The sequence below is a fragment of the Mobula birostris genome, chromosome 9, assembly GCF_030028105.1.
Source record: "Mobula birostris isolate sMobBir1 chromosome 9, sMobBir1.hap1, whole genome shotgun sequence".
NCBI lineage: Eukaryota > Metazoa > Chordata > Chondrichthyes > Myliobatiformes > Myliobatidae > Mobula > Mobula birostris.
Genome location: NC_092378.1, coordinates 133,402,175 through 133,421,418, shown reverse-complemented (window position 1 = coordinate 133,421,418; position 19,244 = coordinate 133,402,175). Strand labels below are relative to the sequence as shown.

Sequence of the window (19,244 nt, the reverse complement as noted above, 5' to 3'; positions counted from 1 at the left end):
TTATTTCAATTATGACACCACCATTTAGGATTTTCTATTATTTTTCCACCAGAAGGTATGCATGTTGTCGAAATGTATCCTTTTGCTTATAGTGTTTATCTGCTGTGTACTTGGGAAAAATGTGAAAAAATCACAAATGTTTATGACTGTTTATTTCGTGTCACAGGTTTGCTAAAGTTTGCAGAGGACCTTGGGATGGGTGGCGAAGGCACTCAAACAATATCACTTGGTCAGGGCCAGGGGCCAATTGCAGCAGAAATGATAGAAGGTGCTCTAGAATCTGGAACGTGGGTCGTATTACAGAACTGCCACCTTGCAACCAGTTGGATGCCTACTTTGGAGAAAATATGTGAGGAAGTGTTAACACCAGAGAACACAAACAAAAACTTCAGGTCCAAATATTTCTAATTTTGCTGAATATACATTTTTTTAATGTTGGTGATTATAAGTGCCTTAAGTTCATAAACACAAAAACATGACAAAATATCTGGAAACCATGAACCTCAATTAACATTTTAAAAGAAATATTACATTTGCTTTTATCCTCAATCAAATCTTGGCAAACCTGAAAATGCCTGATTGGATTAGACTAGATTTTTAGAATGCTTAGTAATGATTTTATAAGAGTAAGGTGGAGGAAATGGTGTACAGATTTTTTGTCAATCAATCAAAGTTTACAAACAAAAATTGTATGTGAAAAAATTTGAGGAAAAAAATCATGAACTGGGTCATTTTTTTAAGAAAATTGCAGATAGCTGAAGAGATTGTTGAGGCATTAGTAATGATTTTTCAAGAATCACTAGATTCTGTTATGATTCCAGAAGACTGGAAAAATGCAGATACCACTCCACTCTTCAAGAAGGAGAGAATCAGAAGAAAAGAAACTATAGGCCAGTTAGTTTGACCTCAGTGTTGGGAAGATGTTGGAGTCGATTGTCTAAGGATACTCGGAGGCACCTGATAAAATAGCCCGTAGTCAGCATGGTTTCCTCAAAGGAATATCTTGCCTGACAAATCTGTTGGAATTCTTTGAAGAAATAACAATCAGGATAGAAACATTGGTTGATGTTGTGTATTTGGATTTTCAGAGGCGTTTGACAAGGGGTCACACATGAGTCTACTTAACAAGCTACGAGCCCATGGTATTACAGGAAAGATTCTAGCATGGATAAAGCCGGAGGCAAAGAGTGGGAATAAAGATAACCTTTTCTGGCTGGCTCCCGGTGACTAGTGGTGTTCTGCAGGGGTCTGTGTTGGGATTTATTCTTTTTACATTATATGTCAATGGCTTGGATGATGGTATTGATGACTTTGTTGCAAAGTTTGCAGATGATATGTAGATAGGTGGAGGGGCAGGTAATTTGAAGGAAGTAGAGAAGCTATGGAAGGTCTTAGACAGATTAGGAGAATGGGTAAAGTAACGACAGATGGAATAGTGTCAGGAAGTGTATGGTCATGCACTTTGGTAGAAGAAATGAAAGGATCAACTATATTCTAAATGGAAAGAAAATACAAAAATTATTTGTAATTTGCAGCTTAGGAGTGTCCTTGTGCAAGATTCTCTAAAGGTTAATTTGCAGGTTGAGTCTGTGGTGAGGAAGGCAAATACAATGTTAGCATTCATTTCAAGAAGACTAGAATATAAAAACAAGTATGTTATGTTGAGACTTTATAAAGCACTGGTGAGGCCTCATTTGGAGTAATGTGAGCAGTTTTGGGCCCCTTAGCTTAGAAAGGAAACTGGAGAGGGTTCAAAGGAAGTTCACAAAAATGATTCCAGGATTGAATGGTTTGTCATATGAAGAGTATTGATGGCTCTGGGCCTGTATTCACTTGAAGACTGATGGGTGACCTCATTGAAACCTATCAGATGGTGAAAGGCCTTGATAGATTGGATGTGGAGATGATGTTTCCTATGGTGGGAGATTCTAAGACCAGAGGACACAGCCTCAGAATGGAGGAGTGTCCTTTCAGAAGAGAGATAAGGATGAATTTCTTTTGCCAGAGAGTGGTGAATCTGTGGAATTCTTTAGCACAGGCAGCTGTGGAGGCCAAGACTTTTTATATATAAGAAAGAGGTTGATAGATTCTTGATTGGTCAGTGGATGAAGGGATATGGGGAGAAGGCAGGAGATTGGGGCTGAGAGCAAAATTGGATCAGCCATGATGAAATAGCAGAGCAGACTTGATGGGCCAAATGGCCTAATTCTTATGGTCTTATTAAAGCACAACATGTAAGAAGATTTTAAATTACTAATGTGGGGAGGATGGTGGGAACAGAAGCTACACACATAAGAACTTGTCATATTTATTCTTCTCTGTACTATCAATGACAGGGCCTCATGTCACCTTACCATAATCTATTTCTTCAATCTTTTAGATCCAAGGAAGCATTAATGCAATTCTTCCTGAAACGCATGCATAAATAATATAGTTTCTTTAGTTGGAATGGATGAATTAGGAACACATCTTAAACATACCTGTGTTATATTTTCATAGAATATGCACAGAACAACCATAAGTTAACTAAACAGCTAAACTAGTCTGAAAGTATAAATGGTTCACTCACATTCATATAAGTGTGTCCACTGTTAATTGCAGTGCTGCAAACTTTACCTTATAACATTAGGTCTGCTTGAGTGAGGCACCAACGTAGAGGCTGTGTGCAATAAGGGCCAGAGTCACCTCTACTTCTGAGGAGACTGAGGTCCTTTGGAGTATGCAGGCCTCTCCCTCACATGTTCTACCAGTCTGTTGTCACCAGTACAATCTTCTACGCGGTGGTGTGCTGGGGCAATGACATCTACATGGGAGATGCCAACAGGCTCAATAAACTGATTAGAAAGGCTGGCTCTGTTATAGGAATCAAACTGGACACACTGGAGGTTGTGGTAGAACAAAGGACCCTCCAGAAAATCCTGGCAATTCTGGATAATGTTTCTCACCCTCTGCATGCCTCCTAGGCTGAACAGAGGAGCGCTTTTAGTCATAGACTAAGACAACTGCACTGTTCCAAAGAGCACTATATGAGGTCGTTCTTACCCGTGGCCATTAGGCTCTATAATGAGTCAGCCTATAGCCGGGGCAGTGATCTTGTAATCTTTGACTTGTAAATCTTGTACATGTTATTTTTAAAGAAACTTATTTTTATGCTTTCTTACATCTCTTCTAATATTTGTGTATCTGTGCACTTGTAATGCTACTGTGACACTGTAATTTCCTTTGGGATCGATAAAATATCCATCTATCTATCTTCCCGGATGTTTTGGAAATCTGGATGCAAAAGATACAATGCAGATGTTTTTAACATGTGAATTATATCCAAAGCATTTTCAGATTCCTGATTGTGCCAACTAAGCCGATTTATAATTTCAGGTTGTGGCTGACCAGCTACCCATCGGACAAGTTTCCTGTCAGCATTCTTCAGAATGGGGTGAAGATGACAAATGAACCACCCAAGGGCCTCAGGGCAAATATGATGCGTTCTTATCTCAATGACCCGATCTCAGATACTGTCTTCTTCTCCAGCTGTAACAAACCTGAAATCTGGCAAAAGCTCCTGTTTGGTCTTTGCTTTTTTCATGCTTTAGTGCAAGAGAGAAGGAACTTTGGTCCTTTGGGTGAGTATTCAACATTAGAGAAATGGTTTAAAACCATTTAAGGGCTAATTGCTTCACAGTTTTAAAACACTTGTGACAAGTAACTTACCCCATGTGATTGTTTTATTTATTATTTTCTAGGTGCCAAATAGTTAACTTTACATATAACTTTCAAATTAAAAATAACACATTTGCTGTTTATGATAATAACTAAGTGGTTAGAGTGTACTTCATTATTACCTTGTGCTGCTTGCTATGTATTTTATAGGCTGGAATATTCCTTATGAATTTAATGAGTCTGATCTGCGAATAAGCATGAGACAGATCCAGATGTTTCTGAATGAATATGAAGAGGTACCACTAGAAGCTCTAACGTATTTAACAGGCAAGTGACCTATTGGGTTCAGTCCTTGAATGTGTTGTGTTTCTTGTATTTACTGTGAATGCCCACAAGAAAAAATGTATGAATCTCAGGGTTGTATATGGTGACCGATATGTACTTTGATATAAATTTACTTTGAATTTTGAACATTGATAATTATTTTCTTCATTGACATTAAGCATCGGCATCATCATTTTAATGGAACGTTTGGTTATGGCGTTAATCCCAGTTTCCAAATTGAATCAAAGTTTGGTCTTTCTCAATCCTTAAAGGTGAATGTAATTATGGTGGCAGAGTTACAGATGACAAAGACAGGCGGCTGCTTTTATCTCTTCTATCCATTGTATACAATGAAGAATTAATAACCCAGCACCATTATAAGCTTGCACCTGGCAATGATTATTTCGTCCCATCACATGGTCCATGTCAGGTAAGATAACAAGTAAAATTAGTAGGTAAGAACATCTTAATTTAATAAACCCAAATTTGAGTTAAAGCCTTGAGAAAGTTTTCTGACTTTTTCTTAGTCAACTGTCATAGTTTTATAATATCAAATTACTTCTGCATTCCTTTGAAGAGTATGTGAAGTAGACAATATGTGATTATTTTTGTTCACGTGAAGCATTACCAAGTATTTTTTTTGTTAAAAGGACTATATAAACAATACAATGTCATCTCTTTCCAACAGAAGTGAGGAGGAATTTCTTTAATCAGAGGATGGTGAATCTGTGAAGGCCAAGTCATTGGGTCTATTTAAAGCGGAAATTGATATGTTCTTGATTAGTAAGGGCATCAAAGGTTACAGCGAGAAGGCATGAGAATGGGATTGAGAGGGATAACAAATCAGCCATGATGAAACAGCAGAACAGACTCGATGGGCTGAATAGCCTAATTCTGCTCCTATGTCTTATATTTATAGTTGTAGCTGCAGCCTGACGGATTTCAGAGTCAACAAAGTGTGACAGTTCCCAGAAGAGGCTAATGCACAGCTGCTGACGCACTTAGTTAGGGCAGCCTTTAGCTAATACCTTCTTTCCCTGGGAGATTAGTTTATAAAGAAACTTCAGAGATACAGTGCACAATTATTATTTTGACCAAAGGCTAGGTTACCAAGTTGACCGAGTGCATTGGGTACCAAGTTCAAGTTTTACTGTTATTCAACCATACGCAGGTATACAGCTAAACAAAACGAAGTCCCTCCGGGGCCAAGCTGCAAAACACAGTACATACTGGCACACAGCACATATAGTTACCAAGTATACAATAAAATGGGCAGTTTTGGGGGAAAAATAAGCAAAAGAGAAAAGTGCAGACTTTGAGAGACACTCTGTTCTGATTTTAGTTGCACTGAGGTAAAAAGTTTTGCTTCTGATAAAAGTTATGGATCTTGCTTTTTTCATACCTCCTATTTTCTCATGACCTGGGAGGAGGCCACATGGTCCCTTGCATCTATGGCAGCTCTGAGTTTTTCCAACTTACTTATCTGTAAACCCTTGTCTCTCACTTCTCCCTAATTCTCCTGCTATCTATCTACACCACAGGCCATTTACAGAGGCCATTTCATCTACTGGGACGTGTTTGAGATGTGCAAGGAAACCAATATGGTCACGTGAATTTACAACTAAAATAGATAATTAAAAGAGAAAGATGATACACCATAAAAATATAGTGTCCTTATTCCATATATTTCTGATTTTTTAATTTATAAGTTGATTTTATACTTCATAAATAGATTGACAATCAAAACTTACTAAGAGAGATCTATGTTTTTAAAATAAATGCTTCACTGACAGGCATTATCCATGGTGTTTATCATAAAATCATAGAATATTTATGATATAGAAGGAAGCCCTTCAGCCCATTGGGTCCTCGCCAGTTAATAAAAACCAGCCTGATCCTTAAAGGTGAATATACTTCTGGTGGTAAGGTTACGGATGATAAAAATAGACAGCTTCTTTTATCTCTGCATTCCGCAGAAACTCATACTCCAAGACTATTTGTTATGTTCCTCATAAGTTCATGTAATTTAATTAAATCTCAGCTGCCTCTATTCAAAGAAAACAATCCGAGCATGTTGGAACTCTCCTCATAGATAAGTTTCCAGTTGAGCAACATTTTCATAACCTCTACACCCTCTCCTGTGCATTCACATCTTTCCTGAAGTGTGGTGAGCAGAGATGTGTGCAGTATTCAAACTGTGATTTAGCAAGTGTTGCATTCAGTTTCCTTGGATAGTAAATGAAACATCCAGTACACTTATTTAATCAACCTGTCTTGCCACCGTTATAGATCTTTTCACATCCCTCTAAAGATCTAGCTGTTCCTCCACAACACTGAATATCCTCCCATTCATCATGTATTTCCTGGCTCAGGCTGCACATCCACACATATATTATCTGACAATTCTCTACCATAAATTCCATTTGCCATTTTTCTGCCTAAACGACCAGACCTTCAACATCTTCCTGCAGTTCAAAACTTTCCCCCACATGTTGTTTCATCTGGAAACTCCTTTATCGTATCCTCTAAATTTAGGTTCAAATCATTAAACTATAAAATATATATCTTAGAAAAAACAAGGGACCAAGTATTGACCACAGAATCACCTATCAACCATTATTCTTTGCTTTCTCCCTGGAGTGATTGTGGATCCATTTTGCCATGCTTACATATGGAACCTTGTCAAAGGCTATGCTGTAATTCTTTCAGACAACGACAAACACACTGCCCTCATTAACCTTCTTTGTCACCCCCTCAAAGTGTTCAATCAAGCTAGTCAGACATGACCTTCCCATAATCAACTCATTTCCACCTTTGCTTCTCTTAATACTTATTTGGGCCCTTGGATAGTCCATCGATGACCTCCCATCTCCACTGTCCTGTGAAGTCAATGGTATGGCTGGAGTTCGTCAGTGCTTCTTGAGTCCATTGCATTGATGATACAGAGGGATTGGCCTATTCAGCTTCACCAGAGCTCTCTTGGCTGGCCTTACCCGTTTCCACCTCTGACGATGGGGACATGGGGTTGGACTTTGAGAGCCACTTCTTTTAATAGCCCAGGATATATTGTATCTAATCCTCATCAAAAATAACAAACCCCTCAATGCCTAGTTTTACTTCTATTGAATATAATATTTCTCCTGATTTATCTTAATCCCATCATAGGCATCATCTGAAAATTCAAAAAGTTGTTTCAGTTGCATATTCTGTACTTAGTAGAATTAATTATTTTAATCAATTTTTAAAATGTTATCATGTATTTCTACTTGAATGTATTATGTATTTTATCTTGATATTTAGTCTTATATAGATTATCTGCGGAAACTACCAGCAGTGGCTCATCCAGAGGTCTTTGGACTTCATGAAAATGCTGATATAACCAAAGATAACCAGGAGACAAATCAGCTCTTTGTTGGGGTGCTACTGACTCTTCCTAGGCAGTCTGGAGGTGGTGGTAAATCTCCTCAAGTAAGTTGAAAAAATGGGAAGGATGATGATTATATAGAAAAATTTGATGTGTTTAGTTAAGTGCATAACTACATCATATTTTACATGTTGCAACTTTGCCTTCTTTAGCTAAAATGTAACAGTAACTAATTAACACACACAAATCACTAGAGGAACTCAGCAGGCCAGGCAGCATCAGCTGAGTTCCTCCAAAATATTGTGTGTATTGATTTTGATTTTCAACATCTGCAGATTTTCTCGTGTATAGTAATGAATTTATTATTAAAATACATTTGCTAACTAATTATTTGGAAATGGACACTGTAAAGAGTTTAAGATATTTCACATTTTTAAAAGCCATTTTGTATTGATATCTGAAGGATCTTCAGCACTATTTTTCTATCCACAGGTACTGTGTTTCCAGCATTCTCTGCTTTTGTTGTGTAGTTTTTCTTCAAGATTTGCTGTGGCAGCCCATTCGTAATCATTGCCTTTATAATGTACCTTTTACAACTTTGTGATGTCACAAAGCTATTTTACAGCTAATGAAATATTTTAAATTGTAGTTACCATTGAAATTGAAGAAATGTGTCTGCTAATCTACAATATCCCACAGGCAGCAGCCTGAAAATGATCAAATTTTCTCTGTTAGTGATGTAGGTTGAGGAATAATCAAAGTTATTGTCACTGGCTTATATGATATGAAATTCATAATTTTGAAAAACAATTACTAACAACACTCTGTTCTTCTAAATAGTAAAGGGCATTTTTAAGATATACCTGAAAGAAAAGAAAGGATTTTAGTTTACGTCTCCTCTAAAAGATGATACCTCTTGACAGTGAAACACTCCCATGGTACTGCACTGGAGTGTCACTCAATCTTTTTCTTTTGTTGGACCCACATTCATCAAGTCAAGTGGAGAGTATTCTGTTATACTGGCATTTTTCCACTAAAGTGGAACTTTAAGTTGTTTTTCTCTCCTTGGGACTTGAACCCTCTAACTGACTCAGAGGTAAAAGTGTTACCAGATGACTGTCATCATGAGTGTGTAGAAATAGCTGGTATTCATGATAGGGAAAAATGCAAAAAAAATCTTAAAGTGATTTCTCAATAATTAATGCCGATTAACCATAGTGCAGTAGAGGACAGTATGATCAGTGTGAATCTAGTCAATGTGTCTAACACACAAGTTACAACATAGAAACACTTCATTAGATAAGCCAGTTTGCATAGCATTTACCTTTTATGTGAGAAAGCACTTATGTACAATCTGATCGTAAAGGTTAACATAGTTGAAAACTCAGATTATAGCTGGGAACTTAACGTCCAAGGATACACATTGTATTGAAGGGACAGGCAGGTAGGCAGAGGAGGTGGAGTGGCTCTGTTGATAAAAATTGAAATCAAATCATTAGAAAGAGGTGACATAGGATCAGAAGGTGTAGAATTGTTGTGGGGTTTATGATATGTTGTTGGGAATGAGAAATGATCCTTTAGACAAAATCAAAAATCTTTGGGAACAAGATTTACAGACCTCAATTTCTGAAGAAACTTGGAACGAGATTTTTAAATTGGTTAATACTTCATCGTTATGTGCTCATCATTCCCTCCTACAAATTAAAGTGGTTCATAGGGCTTATATGACCAAGGATAAGTTATCTCGTTTTTATATGGATATATCTCCCTACTGTGATAGGTGTAACAATGGAGAAGCTTCATTTATTCATGTTTTGGACGTGCCCAAGTCTTGGAAAATATTGGAAGGAAATATTCCAAACTACTTCTGTACTTTTTAAAGTAAATTTTAAGCCTAATCCTTTGACTGCCCTATTTGGTATTGTTGGAAGGAAAGATATCATCTTGAAGACATCTGATCTGTACATTCTAGCTTTTATCTCTCTTATGGCTAGAAGGGCAATTTTGTTTAATTGGAAGGATGCTGTTCCGCCTCATCATGCTCACTGGTTACGGGATGTTATGGCATGCCTAAATTTAGAAAAGATTCGTTGTTCAATTTCTGAATCTAACCAAGATTTTCAAAATTTGTGGGGGCCGTTTTTAAATTATTTTCATAATCTTTGACTTCTTGTTAAAGTACAGAAGTTGGTTAATAGCATATTTTATTATCTGATAAGTGTTTTTTCTTTTTTTTCCCCCAAACAGCTTCAACTTTGGTAGTGGGTGTAGATCTTTTTTTAATAAAATTGTTTATATTCTAATATATGAATTAATCTAATCTATATGAATATAGAGTGGGTTCATTAATGTGATCCAATATACTGTATCTGGTATTTTTTTTTCTTTTGTTTTATAATATGTATTCTCTTGGACTCTGTATTCTTCTATATAGAAATCAATAAAAAATATTGGGAAAGAAAGAAAAGAATTGTCACGGGTAAAGTGAGGAAACTGCAAGGGTAAAAAGGCCCTGATGGGAGTTGTATACAGACCTCTGAATGGTTGCAGACATGGTCTGCAAATTACAATGGTAGATAGATAATGCACATCAAAAGGGCGATGTTATGATAGTCATGGGGGATTTCGATTATGCAGATTGATTGGGAGGATCAGGTTGGTGCTGGATCCCAAGGGGGGAATGTGTAGAATGCCTATGATGTGGCTTTTTAGAGCAGCTCATGGTGGAGCCCACTTGGGCATCAGCAATCAGGATTGGGTATTGAGAGCTTAAGGTAAAGGAACCCTTAGGGGCCAGTGATCATAATATGGTTGAATTCATCTTGCAATTAAAGAGGGAAAAGCTAAACTCAGATGTATCAGTATTATAATGGAGTAAAGGGAATTACAGAGGCACGAGAGAGGACCAAGGAAACACTAGTAGGGCTGACTGGAATTTCTGGAAGCAATTCGAAAGGCACAGTATATGTACAAACTAAAGAAGAAGAAGTATTCTAAAGGAAAGATGGCACAACCATGGCTAACAAGAGAAGTCAAAGCCAAAAAGAGGTTATATAGTAAGGCAAAACTTAGTGGGAAGTTAGAGGATTGGGAAGCTTTCAAGTACCAACAGAAGGCAATTAAAAGCCTTTAAGAAGGTAAAGATGGAATATGAAGTAAGCTAGCCAATAATATTAAACTGAGAGTGAATATCAGACCCTTGTAAAATGATGCTGAAGAGGTAGTGATGATGGACAATGAAATGGCGGATGAACTAAATAAGTATTTTGCATCAGTCTTCACTGTGGAAGACACTGGCAGTGTCAGGGGGCAGAAGTGAGTGAAGTTGCCATAACTAGGGAGAAGGTGCTTGAGAAACTGAAAGGTCTGAAGGTAGATAAGTCACCTGGACCAGATGGACTATACTCCAGGATTCCGAAAGAGGTGGCTGAAGAGATTGTAAGGCATTAGTAATTATCTTTCAAGAATCAATGGATTCTGGCATCTTTCTGGAGGACTGGAAAATTGCAGATGTCACTCCACTCTTCAAGAAAGGAGGGAGGCAGAAGAAAGGAAAATATAGGCCAGTTAGTCTGACACCAGTGGTTGGGAAGGTGTTGGAGTCGATTGTTAAGGATGTGGTTTTGGGGTGCATGGCAAAATTGGCCTTAGCATGGCTTCCTTATGGGAAAATCTTGCTTGACAAATCTGTTGGAATTCTTTGAAGAAATAACAAGCAGGATAGAGAAATGAGAATTGGTGGATGTTGTGTACTTGAATTTTCAGAAGGCTTTTGACAAGGTGCCATACATGGAAAAACTAGTGGCTGATTGGCAGGAGGCAAAGAGTGGGAATAAATTGAGCCTTTTCCAGTTGTCTGCCGGTGCCTAGTGGTGTTCCACAGGGGTCTTTTTATGTTATTTGTCAGTAATTTGGGTGATGGATCCCTTTCTAAGTGGAGAGAAAACTCTAAAATCTGAGTTGCAAAGGCACTTGGGAGTCTGCGTGCAGGGTTCCCTAAAGGAAGTGAGGAAGGCAAGTGCAATGTTAGCTTTCATTTCGAGAGCAGTAGAACACAAAAGCAAGAATATAATGTTGAGGCTTTATTAAGGCACTGTTGAGACCTCCCTTGGAATATTGTGAGCAGTTTTAGACCCCATTATGTTAGAAAAGATGTGCTGACATTGGAGAGAATTCAAATGAGGTTCACAAAAATGATTCTAGGATAGAAAACATTATCATAGGAGGAGCTTTTGAAGGCTTTAGGGCCTGTACCCACTGGAATTCAGAAGAATGAGGGGGGATCTCATTAAAACTGATAGAATGTTGAAAGGGCTCGATAGAGAGAATGTGGAGAGGATGTTTCCTATGGTGAGGGAGTCTAAGGTCAGAGGATGCAGCCTCAGAATAGTGGGATGTCTATTCAATCTGGAGATGAAGAGGAACTTCTTTACCCAGAGTGTGGTAAATCTGTGGAATTTATTGTCACAGGTGGCTTTAGAGACTAGGTCATTGGACATATTTAAGGCAGAGATTGATAGATTCTTGATTAGTCATGGCATTAAGTGATATAGGAAGATATAGGCAGATGAGAGGGATATGGCTCCGTGATGATGAAATGGCGGAGTAGATTCGATGGGGCAAATGGCCTAATACTGTTTCTATATCTTATCATCTAAATCCCGACTCCTGAAATTGAATTCCACAATTTCTGTTCCCTGGGACTCTGTACATAACCTCTTGGATTTAATCTAAGAATAATCCTTTGTTCTGGACTTCCCAATTCCCTTAAGTGTTGGAATTTTAGTTAGAGGTACATTTACAGGATGTGGGTGTCAAGGGAAAGTCAGCAACTATTGCTCATTCCTATTTGTCCATGAGAAGATGGTAGAGAGCTGGCTTCTTGAGCAGTGTTGTCTTATGATGAAGCAGATGGGTTGAGAGGTGCTCAGTTTAGATGCAGTAATGGCAATATATTCCCAGTACAGTTGTGTGTGACTTAGGAAGGTGGAGAATTTCAGCTGATGGCATTCCAAACATTCACAGTCTTGTGTTTCAAGGTAGTGGAGGTTACCATTTGAAAAGGTTTTAACTTTAAAAAGGCTGATATGTTTTGCTAATAGTGCATGCAGTAGTTATGGTACTGAAAGTGAATTATTTGGAGTGTCATCTGGGGCAACAATCAATGGGGCAAAGTTGTCCTAGATGGTATCTAGGACAACATGAGTGTTGTTGGAGCTAAACGCAGCCAGGCAAATTGAGTGCATTTCATCATACTGATACAGACCCAGCAAAGAGGAATTTTCAAGCATTTCTATTCGCTGGAAGTTTGGTATTTCTTCTGCTGCCCATTCATCAAAGTCATTGAACCTTCCACTGGCAGGTACAATTCTGAATATTTGTTCTGATAGAAGGTTTACCTGCTGGTTTTACTTCTAATATATCCAAGTTTTGTCGGAACGTCATGGATCAGAAATGTCGACTCTTTGCCTGACCTACTGAGTGTTTAGAGCATTTTCTGTTTTTATTTCGGATTTCCAATACCTCCAGTATTTCAAGTTACACCTAGTTAATACAGCATAGTATTGAATATTCCTTAGTCAAGAAAGGCACTTACATACATTTCTTTCATAGTTTTTTTGATTTCTTAAGAGTTAATATTGTAATTTGTATTGACAATGGAATAACTGTGATGCTCTGGCTTGTCTTTAGCAGCAAATAAGGAATTTTTAAAGAAATAGTTTGGAAAAATTTCCTTAATAATTAACAAAATTAAGAATTGAAACAAAACTGCTACAACACTGTAGCATCTTCTGTAGTTAAACTGAGGTATAAGAAAATCTTTAAATGGATCTTTACTATAATTTCAGGAAGTTGTTGAAGACCTCGCTGCAGACATTTTATCTAAACTTCCTAATGATTTTGATTTGGAAGTTGTGATGGCAAAGTATCCAGTGGTGTATAATGAGTCCATGAATACAGTACTCAGACAAGAACTTATCAGGTTCAACAGGTATGTAATGAAAATGATTTATTTACAAAAATATCACATTCGAAAAGAGAAGTTCTATTTGAGAGCAAAAGCTGCGTAAACTAAATAAACGTTGTTTTTGGGTACAAGGTTAAATAATTTCAAGGGAAGAACTGTGGAAAAAATGAACAAGTTCTACTTTATACTTCAATCTAGACCAAGTGTGAGCAAGTGTTTCAATATACAATCGCTGCCATAAAGCAGTTTATGGTTTGGGAAATTTTATGATTCTAAAACCACCCATCAATGGCAGCAGAAAGCCATCTATGATTTTAGTTGCTGATAAACAGAAATAGACACAAGTGCCTTCTAGCTGCCAGTGATTTTTCAGCCTCCACTTTAGATCTCAAATATCGACCATCCCTTTGCTTCCACAGATGCTCGTGACACATTATGTTTTTCCATTGGTTTGCTTTTACTCCAGGTTCCAGCGCCTTCAGTTTCTTGTGTCTCTTTATAGAGAAAGATTTCTAGAGGGATTACATATAGTTTGAATGAAAGGGTAATATCTGGTAGCGTATAAAGTATGAAAATACTTTTCGAGGGAAGATGGCGCGACACAGCTCGCAGTGGCCACTCCGGTGGTGATGTCTGTTATTTGTCAAGTACGGTGCCGTGCGCAATCCTGATTTGATGGAGACGGACGTGAGAGCACAGAGGAACATCTGGTGAAACTTCTGAAATGCCTGCTTTGCTGCTGCTGCTACAGTGTGGTCCAGCATCTCTGGAGGAGAAGGCCCTGAGTCCTCGGCGTTGCTTGTTGCTCGGCAGCTAGGGCAGGGTCGAAGCGCTCGGCAGGAGATGGTGCTCAGAGAGGCTGTGTCAGAGGGGCTCGTTGGAGGCCCAAAGTTTTCGGATGGACTCAGAGTCCGCTGTAGTCGGGTGCTTCCAGTGGTGCTGCATCGGCGAGTTGGCGGCGCTTGGAGGTTCATGGTGGGGAGAGTTCCTCCCTTCTGCCGCCTGCGTGGGATGACGAGTCTTTCGAGGCTTTGAGACTTTTTTTTACTGTGCCCGTGGTCTGCTCTTTATCAGATTATGGTATTGCTTTGCAGTGTTGTAACTATATGTTATAATTATGTGGTTTTGTCAGTTTTAACCTTGGTTTGTCCTGTGTTTTCTTGTGATATCATTGTGGAGGAACGTTGTATAATTTTTTTAATGCATGCATTTCTAAATGACAATACACGAAAACTGAACTGAACTGAACTGAAAATGTGAAAGTGCCATTTTGGAGCAAAAGCAATGTGATCTAAGTGCTGAGGGATCAAACTGTTTTACGTGATTTACAAAAAACCAAATTACAGGTGCAGCAGCTAATTAGGGCATGAAGGAGACTTATCACGAGTAAAGTATATCGTGTTTCTTGAAGGAAGAAGTTTAGTTGGACGATTAACTAAATATATCTGTAATGGGCAGGTTGTCTTAAAAGAATGGATATGCTAGAGATAATTTAGAAGTAAAGGTCAATGTTTAGAAATAAAGAATCACCCATTTCAGACAGATGAGGGAATTTTTTTTCTTTGTGGACTATCAGCTTTTACAACTCATTTTCAAAGTGATAGAAGCAGAGTCTTTCAATATTTGTTAGATAGTGACAGGTTGATTCTAAATAAGCAAGGTGGTGAAGAATAAATACTGCAGATTTCAGGTCATAATCATCACCAGCCTTGATCTTAATGAACAAGCTGAATGGCCCATTTGCACTCTGTGTTGGCAAGATGTCAGAGTCATAAGGTACTATAGCAAAGAAACAGGCCTTTTGCCTCATCCGATCCGTACCAAACTATTATTGTGCCTAGTCTCATTGACCCACACCTGGACTATTGCCCTCCACACCCCTTGCATCTATGCTCTTATCGAAATGTTTCTTAAATGGTTAAATTCAATCTGCATCCACCACTTCTGCTGGCAGCTTGCTCCACACTTTCAGACTGAGTGAAGAAGCTTCCCCTCAGACTCCTCTTAAATATTTCACCATTATGTCTCATCAGTAATGCTAAAAAATACTCAATTTTGCATTAAATACTAGTTTTTAGTTTTAAAGTATCTGACTTTTATACTTCCAGGCTCACCAAAGTTGTACGTAGCAGTCTTATAAATATACGTAAAGCTATCAAAGGACTTGTGGTAATGTCTTCTGAACTGGAGAATGTGTTTGATAGTATGCTGGTAGGCAAAGTTCCAAACATGTGGGCAGCAAAATCCTATCCGTCTCTTAAACCACTGGGCAGTTATGTGGTAGATCTTCTTTCAAGATTACAGTTTTTCCAGGTAATTGATATTAATTTGGATATATAATATACAAATAATATTTATATTGCTTAATATTATTATAGTGTACACAAACATAGAATATAGTATATTGTAGAATATCTTGCATTAATAGAGGACCTTACTAGCAATAATAACTATCCTAATGCTAGCAATGTTAAGAAGCATTCTACTTTAAAACCAATGTCTAACATGGTCTGTCAAGGCTGTCTTTAATCATATTAACCATTAGAAAATAGCAATGCGGGCCGGCTGATGGCGCAACGACATCGGCGCCAGACCCAGGAGTGGAGGTTCCCGCGTTCGAAACTGGTCGGGTCGGCCCCCGAGTACGCTTTCCATCCGTGCTGGGTTGAGTGTCAAGACCACAACTCGACCTCGTAAAACAAAGGGAAAATGCTGCAAAAATGTCTGTGTGGGGAGTGACGCGCTACACAGTCTCTCTGTCTCACTCTGCGCCTTGGAAAAAGCCATGAAAAATCCATCGTCACGGACGCACACGCAGGCGCATAGACTCGCAGGCACGCAGGCACACGCCAAAAAAAAAGAAAATAGCAATGCATCTCAATACGATGGTTGTGGTGCGCAATTAAAATTCTTATTTACTCTTACCTATTCATATTTTAAATTCTTGGATTGTAAATAGTGACAGTATCAGCAGAGACCTAAACAAGCATTGTTGAAATATCCTGTGCTAATAAATAGCTCTTATTATTTTAGCTTTGGAGTACACTTATTTTAAAGAAAAAGAAACTTGCTTAGTGTTATGTTTAAACATTTTTCCCCAAAGGAATTTGTTTTCATGCATAATGTGCTGCGCTAGTGAAATGTAAGATGCCAGAGTTTGATGGTGTCATTGTATCTAGAGCAGCAAAACGCTATTTGACGTGAAGTAGGGCATTGCTGTAACTGTTGAGTGCTCTCTTTTTTAATATCTTTTGTGTATAGGATTGGATCAATAAAGGGGCTCCCAATGTATTTTGGATATCTGGATTCTACTTTACTCAATCTTTTTTGACTGGTGTCTCTCAAAATTACGCAAGAAAATATACCATACCCATTGACCACATTGGATTTGAATTTGAGGTAAGATATTTGAAGTTAATTATTTGTTCCCCCCTTTTCTCATTCCCTCTTCAAGTGTTTTTGTGTATAGGTCTGATAGAGTAATCCATTTCTATTTTGAATCTCCATAGAGTAATACAACATGGAAATAGGCCCCTTGGCTTGACTCATTCCTGCCAATCAAGGTGCCATCTCAGCTCTTCCCATTTGCTTGCATTTCACCCATTCCTTTACAGTTTCTATCCACGAGGCTGTCGAAATTGTCTTTTAAACATTACTATTGCACTTAACCACTTCCTTGTTCCTTAAACACACTAGTGTGAAGATGTTGCTCCTGGGTTTTCATTTAAAACTAAAATCTGTCCCCTCTTGTTTTTGATTCCCTTACGCTGTGTACTTTCTTGGTGTCTCTGTCCCTCATGATTTTCTACACCTCTAAATGTCAGCCCTCAGTCTCTTAGCCTGCTCAACCTCTCCCTATACCTCAAGCCCAAGTCTTGGTAGTATTTTCGCAAATCTTCTTTATACTCTTTTCTTTCTTATAACACAGGAACCAAAATTGTACACATTATTCCAGATGCAGTCTCACCACGGTTTTACAACTCTACTATCCCAACTTATTATGCTCATTATCCTGCTCAATGAAGGCCAGCTTAACCACCCTGACACTACTTGTGACACTACCCTCGGGGGACCACATACTTTTACTGCTAGGTTCATCTGTCCTACAACACAATCCCTGACCCCTGCTGTTCACTATTAAAAGTCCTATGCTGGTTTGACTTCCCCCAGTTTAACATCATTTGCCTTTCCTCAGCCCACTTACCTAGCTGATCAAGATCTGCTGGTAGTTTTTGATAACCTTCTTGATTATCTACAGTATCATCTTCTGACTTCCCAACTGTGCTTTATACATTCTCATCCAAATTGTTTATATAAGTGACCAATAATAATGAGTTCAGCATTGGTCCCTGTGGCACACTATTAGTCAGAGGCCTGCAGTCCATAAAAACAATCTTCCACCATCACTGTTTACTTCCTACATCAAGCCAATTGGCTGTTTCTCCCTGGAGCCAATGAAACTTAATCTTCCTGAATAAATTACCACACCGTACCTTTAATGATTCGATACTGATAACATTCATTGACCTGCTCTCATCAATCCTCTTCATTAGCGCTTTTAAAACATTTAACTAATCAAAAATAACCGATTTCTACAGAAGAACAGCAACAAATTGTGTTTGATGTTAGGCCTGTAATCTGGTTTAAGTGAGGGTTTAGTTTTACACTGAAAATAAAAGAAACTGTAGATGCTAGAAATACATAGCCAGTCAGGCTGCATCAATGAAAAGATAAATAGAATCAACATTTTCAACTGAAGATAACAAATGAAGCTTGTAAAACTGCGAAGGTTTGGAGGATTGAATTGAATTGGTTTTATTTCTTATGAGTAAAAATTTTTATGTTATGTCTCCACCTAAATGTGCCATGTGCAATCATAGTAATTTATAATAAATAGAACAGTCATGTAATATAGAGTACACTCAAGTCAGTGTGAGTTCATCAGTCTGATAGCCTGGTGGAAGAAGCTGTCCTGGAGCCTGTTGGTCCTGGCTTTTATGCTGTGGTACCATTTCCCAGATGGTAGCAGATGGAATAGATTGTGGTTGGGATGACTTGGGTCCCCAATGATCCTTCGGGCCCTTTTTACACACCTGTCTTTATAAATGTTCTAAGCACAAAATACTCTGCAGATGCTGGGGTCAAAGCAACACTCATAACACGCTTGAGGAACTCAGCAGGTCGGGCAGCATCCGTGGAAACGATGAGTTGACGTTTCGGGCCAGAACCCTTCATCAGGACTGTAGAGGGAAGGGGCAGAGGCCCTATAAAGAAGGTTGGGGGGGGGAAGAGGGTGGGAAGGAGAAGGCTGGTAGGTACCAGCTGAAAAACCAGTAAGAGGAAAGATAAAGGGGTGGGGGAGGGGAAGCAGGGAGGTGATAGGCAGGAAAGGTGAAGAAGGAATAGGGGAAAACACAATAGGTTGTAGAAGGAGGTGGAACCATGAGGGAGGTGATAGGCAGCTGGGGGAGGGGGTAGAGTGACATAGGGATAGAGGAAGGGAGGGAGAGGGAATTACAGACCACGTGAGGTCCTCACTAATATGAATGCTGAGGAACTTGAAGCTGTTTACCCTCTCAACCCCAGATCCATTGATGTCAATAGGGGTTAGCCCATCTCCATTCCTCCTGTAGTCCACAAACAGCTCCTTTGTTTTTGAGACATTGAGGGCGAGGTTGTTTTCCTGACACCACTGTGTCAGAGAGATGACTTCTTCCCTGCAGGCCACCTCATTATTGTTTAAGGCCAATCAATGTAGTGTCATTGGCAAATTTAATTAGCAGATTGGAGCTGTGGGTGGCAATACAGTCATGGGTATACAGGGAGTAGAGGAGGGGACTTAGTACACAGCCCTGAGGAGCTGCTGTATTGAGAGTCAGAGGGTTGGAGGTGAGGGAGCCCACTCTTACAACCTACTGGCGATCTGACAGG

At 38.8% G+C, this 19,244-nt stretch overlaps 1 protein-coding gene across 3 annotated transcripts in view; it reads left to right on the top strand.

Moving 5' to 3' along the window:
- dnah3 (dynein axonemal heavy chain 3) overlaps positions 1-19,244 on the top strand; it is a 147,224-nt gene that overhangs the window by 126,082 nt on the left and 1,898 nt on the right. For all 3 annotated transcript variants that reach the window (XM_072268862.1, XM_072268863.1, XM_072268861.1), the window contains 8 exons: positions 167-392; positions 3,376-3,620; positions 3,868-3,984; positions 4,254-4,411; positions 7,282-7,449; positions 13,195-13,337; positions 15,422-15,626; positions 16,575-16,712. In XM_072268862.1, the coding sequence (XP_072124963.1) occupies positions 167-392; positions 3,376-3,620; positions 3,868-3,984; positions 4,254-4,411; positions 7,282-7,449; positions 13,195-13,337; positions 15,422-15,626; positions 16,575-16,712 (1,400 nt within the window). The remainder of the gene's footprint in view (positions 1-166; positions 393-3,375; positions 3,621-3,867; positions 3,985-4,253; positions 4,412-7,281; positions 7,450-13,194; positions 13,338-15,421; positions 15,627-16,574; positions 16,713-19,244) is intronic.